The sequence below is a fragment of the Ammodytes marinus genome, assembly GCF_949987685.1.
Source record: "Ammodytes marinus genome assembly, chromosome: 17".
Classification (NCBI taxonomy): domain Eukaryota; kingdom Metazoa; phylum Chordata; class Actinopteri; order Uranoscopiformes; family Ammodytidae; genus Ammodytes; species Ammodytes marinus.
The window spans coordinates 27,973,421-27,986,018 of NC_137221.1; the positions used below are offsets into that span (position 1 = coordinate 27,973,421).

The window sequence follows — 12,598 nt, forward strand, 5'->3', positions numbered from 1 at the left end:
GCATTGGCCTCAATCAAAAGTCAATTCTCAAATTTTATGTCATCTGTTTTCTCATTTCGATTAGACGATGAGGTGGATCTGCAACACGGCACAACGAAGGGTGAAGAAGAAAACTCTGGTGGGGGATCACCTCAAACGAAACGGAAAGGCAAGTTCTCCAAAATGGGACGGATCTTCAAGCCCTGGAAATGGAGAAAGAAGAAACCCAGTGAAAAGTTTGCTGAAACATCCATAGGTATGCTGGGTTTAAGGGTGTATTACTTTCACCTGCTGTGTGCAGGACTTTATGCTTGATTTAATGATAAATATTTTACCTATTTTCAGTCTTGGAAAGAAGGATTTCTGTAAGAAAAAGTCGCCAAGAGCTGATTGCCAGAGGGGTTCTAAAGGATATCCCAGAGAATGGTAGGCTGAGATGAGGTTGTTCTTGTTCATTTGAGACACTGCTGGAGAATGGGGTAACCTTTTCATAATAGATATCATCATGAAACTTTGCCAGTTGATTACTTACATAAAACAATTATTTAGTTTTACAATTTTTAAGAAATGTTAGAATAAATAAAAATATATAAATCTAGGTGTTGGATAAAGCTAAAATCATTATTTCATATTTACGACATATTACACATTTTACTGAACAGATTTTGCATACTTTTTAAATTTTTATAAATCATAACTTACTATGTACAAGTCTTAAAATGCTTTTTTCTGCATGGTTTTAAGAATAAAATATATCATTAATCAGACAGTAAACAAGATATTAACAAATCTTTCTGTAAAAATATTCATAATAGTGCTAAGAATGATTATGGAAAAGCAGTTTCTTGCCTTATTATATTATAATTATAGAATATTCAATAGATGACAGCTTTAATCTTTGATTCTGATTGTTACACTCACTTTATATCTTGTATCTATATGGAACAGACAACGACGTAAACCAACCCAAAGGGGCTCCGCCGGTGAAAAATGGGCACCTTTTGCCGAGGGATGTGGACAGAGTGTCAGCGGAAGCAGAGAAACGAGGGTCTCGAGGGGAATCCGACATTAAGGTGAACTCCCTCAAGCTGCCCCAAGTGGACGAACGTCGAAACAGAGCGCCGTCGGACGCCTCGTCCCGAACCAGCCGGGCACCTCTTGACGTGGACTCTCACGCACGGCTCGCTGTGGACAAGGACAGACGCAGCCGCCTACCGTCAGATGTGGATAAGAGAGCGGGATCTTTACCCAGAGGACCCCCGGCCGATGATAGACACCGCAAAGATGTGAGGGAGGACAGGGGAAGGAAGGATACGGACAGAAGGGACTGGAGAGAGGAAAAGGAAAGGGTTGGGGGAGAAGACAAAGACTTCAGAGAAAGGCGAGACAGGAGGGATGACAGAGACAGGAGAGATGATAGGCCGGAGAGGGAGAATAGGGAACGGAGAGATCGCGACGATAGGGACCGGAAGGATCGGGACGAGAGAGAACGGAGAGATCGCGACGAGAGGGAAAGGAAGGATCGCGACGAGAAGGAAAGAGAACGGAGAGATCAAGACGAGAAAGAGAAAGAAAGGAGAGATCGGGATGAGAAAGAAAGAGACAGAGAGGAGAGGGAGCGCAGGGATCGAGAAGAGAGGGAACATAGGGACAGGGGAGAAGAGAGGGATCGGCGGACTGAAAGAGAAAGGAGAGACAACAGAGATGATAGAAAAGAAGACAGGAAAGAAAGAGGAGGAGAAAGAGAGGAAGGGGACAAGAGAGAAGAGCGAGACAGACAAGAAGACAGAGACAGGAGAGAGGACAGGGACAGACGGGATGACTGGGCCAAGAGAAATGACAGGGAGCGAAGGGACGAGCAGGATAAGAGGGAAGACAAGGAAAGGAGAGAAAAGCCTCCCCAACGATCTGGGGATGACTCTGGGACTATAGCAAGGCCATTCTCTGAGATGGACTTGCGACCTCTTCTACAGAAGAGCTCCTCAGAGGACAATAAGAGGATCCGCCCCGCCTCAGAGGCCGACACCAGGAACACCCTGCCCAGATACATCCCCGCAGCAGAGTTCAGAGAACGCTCAGGTAGGATTTCTGTCTTGTTTTGAGTTACACCTGCCAACCTAGCCTGTCAATTTGCCAATGTATAATATGCAGTGCAGTGTTTCCTGCAGGATTTTTTCAACAGCGGTGGTGTGGTACCCCGAACCCTCAAGGGGGGTCCGGGGGCATGCCCCCCCGTCCGAAGGTTTTTTATACCCTTTAAATTTGAATGCATGAATCTGGTGCACTTTGAGAGGAAAATATGCACTTAAATCCCATTCAAGGAGTCTTGTGTATTACTATAGATAGGATAATGATGCTGACTCTTAATAATAATAATGATAATACATTTTATTTGTATTGCACTTTATATTTCTAGAACAGGGGTGTCCAAACTACGGCCCGCGGGCCAACTGCGGCCCGCTTTTTATTGGCCTGCGGCCGACTTTAAAAATATAATGTAATATGGCCCTTCGAAAAAAAAAAATTTTTTTTTTTTGCATTTCTTAGTTAACCCACTAGTGTAGGGGTGTCAAACACTGATTGATTGGCCCGTGGCACATTTAAAAAATATAATGTAATATGGCGCTTTTCATTTTTAAATAATTTAAATGCACTCATTATATTACTGAGAAATATGTCCCATAAAAGAAAAAGAGCAACAAGCCCATCCCAGAGGACCCTGAATAATATTTTATTTTAAATTAATATTATTATGGAAAATCTATGTGTCCTTCTCCAATAGCTTCTAATTCATCTGACACAGTGTCTCCATTTTTTTTTTTTTCATACAAAATTCTTCAGATTTAGCCTCTTAATTTCCCTCTCAAAGTGCACCAGATTCATGCATTTCACTTTAAAAACTTTAAAAAATCTCCCGGGGGGGCATACCCCCGGACCACCCTAGGAGGGTCGGGACCTCGGCTGGATACTATTTTCACCCTGCTGGACATTGGACGCAAAGGCAGAAAACACTGGGTGTATCATTGGCATATAAACAGGAGGGGAAATGTGTCTGTTTAATGTGCAAGGAAAGTGTTGCCGTGAAGAAGGATTACAATTTACGAAGACACTATGAAACTAAACATCGGAGCAGCTACATGTCCTGATAAATGTGTTATTTTTGCAAAGTGGCCCAGCCCTTCGTAGATTTTTCTGTATGTGGCCCTCAGTGAAAAAAGTTTGGACACCCCTGTTCTAGAATCTCAAACCACCGTCTTGCAGCACCGGCGCCTCATTCGACTCAACTAGTGCAGTGCCCGTAGGAAGCAGTAGCATATGCATGCTTAAATGTAACCCGTCTATCAAAGTGGGACACACAAACAGATTAGGGCTGGGTATCGTCAAGGACTTCGCGATACGATACATATCACGATACACTGGTCACGATACGATATATCACGATATATTGCGTATCTTGATATATCACGATATATTGCGATATTCCATAAACAAGTTGCCTTGTCAAACATAACAGCACAATATATTGATAATTGCACAGACATATGAAGTCAAAACTATTTAATTCAACACTTCCTTAACAATTTTTGGGGGGTTTTGGCAAATGATCAAACACTGCTGCAGCTTCTATAACATCAAAATTACAAATGCAATTCACTCTTGCACTAACTGTACAGGACTCACTGAAAATTAAAACACATCAGTGTGCTTTTCTGACGCAGTGAATCTTAAGTATTCTTATAAACAAAATTGATCTAACTTCAATAGTCAGTATCCTATAGGCTCAGGCCTGACAGCAGACATGGGTTTGACCCGTGATTGTTCTCTGCATTGCATTCCCTCTCTGCCCCATTTCATATATGTCTCTCGGCACTGTCAATAAAGCATTGAAAAGCAAAAAAAAAAAATGTAGTTCTAAAAATTGATACTGATATCGCGGAACTAAGTATCGCGATATCGTTTTTTTGACAGCCCTAAAACAGATGTAGCCTACACATAGGCAGTGTCACACAGTCATTGAAATGGCTGTCACATCGCTCGTCAATGTGACTTATGTTCTTTCTTTAATATTTGTTGCGACATATAATCCTCTTTTCTTTATGGGCAAAGCAGGTGAAAATGTTTTTTTATTGGTAATTGCAGCTTGAAGGCAGCAGCATTTATCTTTGCAAACAAAATCAAGGGCATTTTTGCATCTTACATAGTCCTTAGCTCGTTTAGGTGTTAGTTTCTAATGGATTTAAAACATTCTGTGGAAGTGATCATGTTTACATTCACCGGTAGCAGAGCTATCCGAGACTGTGCTAGTTTAAATGGAAACCGCTATTGACTCACTAACTGAAATTACCTTCACTGTCGTGGAAGTGTTTAACTATACATTAACTCTATAACAGTGAAAATAGCGTAACGTGCGATCTTTAACACTAAAGCGGACAGGTTTGAGGAGTTGGTGATGTCTGTGGAAAGGTTTAAGAACGTTTTGTTTGCAAAGTTGGGTGCATTGAATGAAGAAGTAACACCAGACTGTCGGTCTGCTGTGTGTGTCCCATTCGTAAATTCATGCTTTGGTCGCAGCGGCCAATCAAATCAGAGGGAGACTACTTCATGCCTGTCGTTACTGTGGCCCTTAGTACGCGCATGTATTCGCCGCCAGCATGATATAAATATGATAACTTCTACATATTTGGTCCAAAAATCTCACAATCAATCAAGGATGCACACCTTTGTGCCGTGCGCAAGCCATATCCGGAAGCTCAGGCCGATCTGACAAACACTCAGAGAGATGTGCGAGCCACAGGAACACACACAGTGTGATAGATAGATAGATAGATAGATAGATAGATAGATAGATAGATAGATAGATAGATAGATAGATAGATAGATAGATAGATAGATAGATAGATAGATAGATAGATAGATAGATTGATTTCCAGTGCAAACCTTCCCATAATTAATTCTGAATTTGAAAAAAAGGAAATAAACAGTGGTCATGTTGATTTAGTCAGCCATAAAGTGTGTAGGTAATTTTAAGTTGCATTCCACTTCCACATCAGACCAGTGAGAATCCAACGGCAGCATTTTTTTTAAATGTCCATTGTGCGCATAGACGTATTGGATTGCAGGGAACAGTCTCATATAAATTGTAGGGATGCACGTAGCGACTCATTTCTCCAACCTTTAAAGGGAAGTTGGATTTAGACAATTAGACTAGTCTATTAAAAAAACTGTGAGAAAACCAATGTTTAGGAGCCCATCAATCACCCTTACCCAGCGGGTCCTTAAAAAGTCTTAAAATACATTTTGTGAAATTAAGGTCATAAATTGTCTAACATTTTTTGTAAATTTGCTGAAGGTATTACATTTTGTGTTTTCAGCTGATGGGGAAATTGTCACACAATAGCCTACCATAAATCACCTAATATCGTGTCTTTGATTACTGCATTTTCATGAGTTAACTTTGAGATAGCTAGTCACGGTGATGCTAGCATTTTTTCATTAGTCCACTGAATATCTATATATTAAAAAAAATTATAAAAAAGCTTACCTTATAAAGCAACCAGGAAAGTTTGTAAAGGGAGTTTGTGGATACACAAATAATTTATTTGTAAAACCACCTGGTCAGCCTTTCCTATTCATTTTGCCTCTTTCAGAATGGCATATTATGCAAATTAGTTGATTATGTCATCTAGTTACTACTTTTGGGAGAGGCAACAACTACTGTCCTTACAGATGAATCAGCCCAGGTAAAGGAGGAAAGATCAAAGTGATCAGATGAAGAAGGGGTTTTGGCATATTATGGGTAAGGGTGTCACATGGCTAAGTAGTTGCAAAATCAATAACACAATTAACTATCATCTGTTGTGGGTGTAGTCCAAAACATGCTGGCAATACAATATCAGAAGGCCATATATACCGTATTTTCCGCACTATAAGGCGCACTGGACTATAAGCCGCAGGTGTTATAATGTTTAATTACCATATGTAAGAGTTCGTGCACAGAGGGGATTGTCGGGAAAGAGATGGCTGCTTGAGGAAGCTCCCATTTATTAACATTTCAACAAACAAGTTGCATATTTGCATAACGTACGTAAGTGTTACCATTTAGTGGCTACTAGGGATGGGCACGAGTGTTTTCGCTACTCGTGTGATCGCTTTCATTCCTCGAGGATCAATCGATTCCTCGTTAAACTTTTTTCTATTTTTAGAACGCGACGCATCTGTCTACAGAACAACGGTTGACCGCAATAAAGCGCTCAATGCTTATGTCAAAAAGTCACAGTTGCCATATGATATTGAGGATTTTTTTCCACAAGTTTAAAACACATTTTCCTCACTGAAAGTAATTAAATAGACGGGCCACAATTTAAACCGATCCAGTAGGTCTGCGATGGGGAGAAAAAAAGAGAAAAAAAGCATAGGTTGTAGTTGTAACAAAAAAAAATGCCTAAGTCACCATTTAAAATAAGAAGGGCAGCAGATAATATAAAATTATTGTCCTACAATTTAAATACATATAAATAACTCACCAAAGCAGATAGTTGTAGGCCTATATCCAACCGCGTAATGCTCACTCCGTGTCCGTGAATAATTACCGCGACTAATTCTTCATTAACGGAACGTTACACCGGTCGGTTTTTGAATCTTATCCCCATATTCCCTATTGAAGGCTTCTTAACTGTTGTTGGCTCGGAGCGAATGTGTCTGAAGGAAGCCTTGCTTCTTCTTTTCTTTCCAAGCGGAGAGCACCTTGCATGCTCACCTGGAGTCTACTCATTACTAACTGAGAGTAACAGGTTAAAAGGTTTAAAGTGGTAGCACTGGTGCTAGCAAGCAAAAAAAATCAGTAGCACAAAAATAAATTTGGTAGCACACAAAGTATGATCGAAAACTTGCATAACCTTAACCCTTGCATTTCGCTCTAATTACCTTTGAGCATGTCATCTTGGTCTCATTTGAGATTCTCAATTAATATTATTTCCTAGTGTGTGCAGTAATAATTGTAGAAAAATTAATAGGGGTGCACTGATTGCAATTTAGACAAAATAATCTAACCTGCCAATTGCAATTTGGCAGGCTGTCGCACTAGTTAGGGTTGCCACCTTGGATTTAGGAAAAAAAGGGACACTTGAATGTTTGGGGCGGAGGGCTCGGCCATTATTAGGCTACCAGTTCAGACTGACCAGTGTAATGACCTATAATAACCATACACACCTACAGTGCTTTTTACAGTATAGGCTAAATAGGGAGACTGAGGTGGGTGGGGACCCTGGACCTTGTAGGGGGGCCCCGGAAGAAAAAAATGCAACCTTTTAAAGTAAAATTCATCAATCTGGTGCACTTTGAGAATAATATTGCATGCAACCATGCCCAGGGGCCCAAGGGCTCGGGGGGGGGGGGGGCCTAAGCCAGAAATACTGATAGTAACTTTAAATGTTGCATTGTCAAAGAGCTCAGTCACTCATGTCAATAACAGGGTCCAACAAGGAATAGCCTAAATATAAGGAAATAAATCATCATGGCCCCAACTAGGTGACAAATAGAAAAGCAAGTGCAAAACAAAAGCATTATTAGCTCTGTCTAAGGGGCTTCATGAGGGACAGCTAAGCCCCCCACACACAAACAGGAATAAGCTTGCTATGTGTAAATTCTATACTGTTCATGAAAAGTAGCTTTCCACCCTGTATATGTTGCAATGGGCCCCTCCATCATATAACATGGATCTGCAGACCAATCTACTGTACTGTTTTCACAGTTGCAGAGTAAAGAGTGCCTGTTTAAGAAAAATAATGTTCCTTCTGCAGCTCAAGATTTGATTAAAATGTTCCTCTGCTCTGATGCATTTAACTTTAAAACGGTACAAAGAGTCTGGGCCCATTATCTCATAATCCGTCTATGAACCAACTGGTTTCCACAATCTTTTTTATTTTCGCGGGCAGCATGCACAAGCATTATTTATTAAAAAGACCCTGTGTGGGGCCCCACACAGGGTCTTGAAACGGGCCCCGAGATCGTTAAGACCGCCCCTGCCCGCCCGCCTCTCCGATGCAATAGCGGGCGCAACAAACTCCTCGGCCCGTGTGAGACGGCCTTAACTACTGAACGAAGGAAGGAAATCAAATGAGGTTTTGGCATTTTCCCCAAAAAACGGGTCACAGCTGGTGAAAAAAAGAGAACAATTCTGGGAAAAACGGGACGGGTGGCAACACTAGCACGAGTGCGATTGGAGTTGTATTCATCATCGCACGTGATCAATTTCAGTAGCAAATGCGATCAAAACTGTCGCACTGTACAGCCCTGTGTCATCTCCCCTTTTTATAAACGTAACTTTATCATGTGCTTTGAAATAATTGGACAGTTATATTCCTGAAAATGTTATGGAGAAGAAAGGAGAGACCGTGTTCAGCTCTGCGGTGCTGTGGAGAACACAGGCTGCGCTGCGGTGACACGGAGGTGGCAATTATTTGCAGTTGATGTTTGACACAACGCTCAGTTTATTGCACTTGCATCAAAATATTTAATTTTGTTAAACTTTATTTTATCCGTTTTGTGCCGTTTTGTACACGTATATAACATTTTAAAATAGGGGCGGCCCGCCCGGCCAGCCTAAAGGCTACAGACACTAAAAAACAAAAAAAAAACGATTTTCCTCATCCACCAATCTAGTTAATTTGAAACGAGGAGTACTCGAGTACTCAATTACTAACGCCCATCCCTAGTAGCTACAGAACATATACTGTGCTGTGTAATAACAGGGTTGAAAAATGGGGAAAAAGTCGCGGCTTATAGTCCGAAAAGTACGGTAGTTAAAATTGGGAAAAATGCAAATAGTTGCATTGATGGTTGATTAAAAGTGTACCCTTAATTTAAAGTAAAATAAAGTAGTGCCAGTGCTCCTGGTCGAAAAGGTTAGTCTGGAACCCTTATTTTGAGGGATGCACTAGGACGTTATTAAAGGTGTGGTTCGGAATTTTGGACATAGGACCCCATTTCCAAGTTAGCCTGTGTGTTATTTATCATTGGAGACAGTTTTCAACAAATTTCATTCAGTCTTTCTAGTTGCAGAGTTAGCTGGTGCTAGGCTAGCGCAAGTCAACGGTTGTCGCTAGCCTGCTAATAAACAGTCCTACTCACACACCTGTGGCAAATCAATTATAACGCAAGACTATCAATGTAAATGTCTGTGTTGATAGAACAATTTGAGAAATAAAACTAACCTCGCATCGCATGAATCATTGCATTTTGAGTGACTAGTTTTGCAGCAGCAGCGGAATTTTACTTTGCTCCGTATACTTGTGTAGTAAAGTAAAGTTCTTGTATCTGTAGGATGACTAAAGGCTGTTACATACTCCGCGAGAAGAAAGAACAAAGTTCTCGGTGACAGAGCTGCGAGAAGTTCTTTCTGGTCTGACATTACATACTTTACGAGAACTCAACTGCCGAACTCCTCACCGCAGCGCATTGTTACCATGGTAATTGACTCAGTAGTGCCAGCTGATTTCACTTCGCTTTCCTCATTGACTTCAGACTGACCAATCACACAATAGTTCTCGGACAAGCTGCGAGAAGAAAGTTCGGCCCGGGTGATGTGTCGAGAACAAGCTACGAGAACAGCTAAACAAGAGCTGAGAGAAGAAAATGACGTCATTTTCTTCACGCAGCTCTGTCACCGAGAACTTTGTTCTTTCTTCTCGCGGAGTATGTAACAGCCTTAAGTCCCACTCCCTGGAGCAAAAACATTCGTCCTCTGTCGGCATTTGCATACATTTTCTGCACTGGCAAAACCAGTATCGGTGGACAGAACAATGGGAGCTTCAGCGGGGGCTGTCTCTACAGACGCTCTTTCTGCCCTTCAGGGCTCCAGACTAAACTTTTTTACTAGGAGCACTGGCGCCCCTAACTCAGAATGTTTAGGGGTGCAAGAAGAACATTTAGGGGCACACATTAAATAGACCTGCAACGCATCTATTCAAATGTTTCCCAATTTTAACTATATTAGGCCTATTGATATTGTATTGCCAGCATGTTTTGGACCACACTGACAACAGATGATACAGTTCATTGTGTATTTGATTTTGCATCACCATATGAAATCTGATATCCTCCCGTCTGGAGCGGCCCTCTAAATCCGTCAGCTTAGCGTCCAGGTGTATCTGAAGGTGTAGCAGCTCCTGCACGGAATCCTCCGCCACTTGTAACCGTGTTTCAGTCGTATCAATCCTTCCCCGCCTCTTCGACCCTAGTATTGGTTTTGTTAATTTCTTCCCGAATCTCTTTCAGCTGCTGACCATTGTCTTTTCTGAACTCTCTCAGCTCTTTGAGTATGAGGCCAATGTCCCCGGTCTCTCTTTGACCCACTTCGAGGCGTGTACTAGGGGTGTGAACGTTTACAAAAATGTCTAACCGTGTACACGACGGATTTTTTTTCGTGTACACGGTTAACCGTGACGTCATTGTCCTCGTGCGCCCGCCGTCTTGAAGGCGCGCGCATACACACACACACGCGTGTGTTCGCCTGTAAACACACAGTTGACATGAACTACGCTCGTTTACACACCTCTTATAATAGGTCCATGGCACACACACACACACACACACACACACACACACACACAAGTTCGCCTGTCATGTGCGCCGTCATTATCGCCCTTCATTAGCCTAATTTCCTGATTAATATAGCCTCTCGTACAAATTTCTACATGTCCACGTTTATGCAGGTTGAACAGGTGTTATAGAGTTCGGGCTACTTACAAGCGTAGTTCACGACAACCGAGTAACTTTAATATTTAGGTTATCTTTCATCACTCGTCCGTGGCTGTGAGTCGAGCCCCAGCACGGCGACTCCCCGCGTGTGTGTGTGCACCGATACACACACTCACACAGACACACACTCGCCGAGGGACAGACCGATTAGGCAGACTAGCTTTTATCATCCCCAATTAGTTTATTAGTGATGTAAAATCAATAAATGCGTGTCTCCAGAACATTTTAAAAAACTTTGAAAAAGTGAAAATTTACAGTTTGAAAAAAAAAAATTAAAACGGTTTTCGTTTATTGATTTTTCCTAAACGGTTATGATTTACTAAACGGTTACACGGTTACACGTGTACATGTGCACACCCCTAGCGTGTACGCATGTCTTCTTCATCCTCTATTACTCTGCTAGGCGAGGAAGTTTGGTTAGCTCCGTCGCCGTCGAATAACTCCGTCTGCATTGACTTTTTATTTTCCCCCTAGCCCACTAACTTAAATCAAACTGTAAACAATTTTTTTTTTTCAATATTCGGGTTGAAGTGGGTAACTTTGACTCAAATTGTCAGGAGCACGTACTCTAAGCTGCCATCGCCTGGCTCGTCAAACCGCAAGTCCATATAGTCATTTTCATACACAAAAAGTCAGCATAGAGTGCTTTACATATTAAAAAGAAACACATGATGACCCCCTCCCCTACCCATCGACAAAGCTGAACATTGCAGATTGCACAATAAATGTTGTTTAAATCCACCTGTATGGGAGACCGAGGGCAAGTGTAACACTTTTTGGTTTTGGTTTAGTCAAAAACATCTTGAACAATTTGGATAATTCATTATATGTTGCGTTCCTGTGCTCTACTTGGTAACATACATTGTATTTATTTTACAAGCAATGTAAGATGACATTTTAATATAAAAGTATAGGTCTACAGTGATGGCAAGTCTTTTACCCCTTCACAAGCATTCATTTAAAGATAAATGAGTATACCGTGATATAATACCGTTACCGTCTATGCTTCAAATTATACTATGATATACATTTTAGACCATACCATACAGCCCTAGTTCAGGCTGTGGAATACGAAAGGCATCCAGAAAATAATGGATCGATTTGTAGATGGAGCTTTGCTTTCTTTTGATCAATTGTGTCAGAGATATAAAATCCAAAACAAAAACACTTTTTCAAGGATTTACAATTAAAAAGCTACATGTCGACAAAACATAAACAGATAATGGACCCCTTTATCAAAACTTGAGGAAGTAACACTTGCAAACTTAGGAAAGAAGGGCTATGTATCTAAATATTACAGTATCTTAGTTACACATAGTACTGAATCAACACTAGATAATTTAAACGCTTGGAAAATAGACATAAAAGAAGATATACATGAGACAGACTGGAATAATAATAATAATAATTGATTGAATTTATATAGCGTTTTATTTCTCTGTGCCTCAAAGCTCTTTACAGGGTTCCAGGTTCAATTCGTTCACACACAGTCATACCGGTGGTGGTAAACTACAAGAGTAGCCACAGCTGCCCTGGGGCAGACTGACGGAAGCGTGGCTGCCATTCAGCGCCAACGGCCCCTCTGACCACCACCTCAAACATACAGCAATCATACACATTCACACAAGGCAAGGTGGGTGAAGTGTCTTGCCCAAGGACACAACAACCATGACACAGGTGGCCGGGGGAGGATCGAACCGACAATCCTTGGATCGTTGGCCAACCCGCTTAACCACCTGAGCCACAGTCGCCCCATAATAATACTTGTTTAAAGGCACAAAAACAAACCATAAATACTCAATTTAAGCTACTTCAATCAATTTAAGCTACTTCAATATAAGTGGCTGATGAGAACATATAA

The 12,598-nt window shown here is 41.4% G+C and overlaps 1 protein-coding gene across 3 annotated transcripts in view; it reads left to right on the forward strand.

Moving 5' to 3' along the window:
- The window catches only part of phactr4a (phosphatase and actin regulator 4a), a 125,661-nt gene that overhangs the window by 69,949 nt on the left and 43,114 nt on the right, over positions 1–12,598 (forward strand). For all 3 annotated transcript variants that reach the window (XM_080045705.1, XM_080045704.1, XM_080045703.1), the window contains 3 exons: positions 65–235; positions 325–405; positions 928–2,058. In XM_080045705.1, coding sequence (XP_079901831.1) covers positions 65–235; positions 325–405; positions 928–2,058 — 1,383 coding nt within the window. The remainder of the gene's footprint in view (positions 1–64; positions 236–324; positions 406–927; positions 2,059–12,598) is intronic.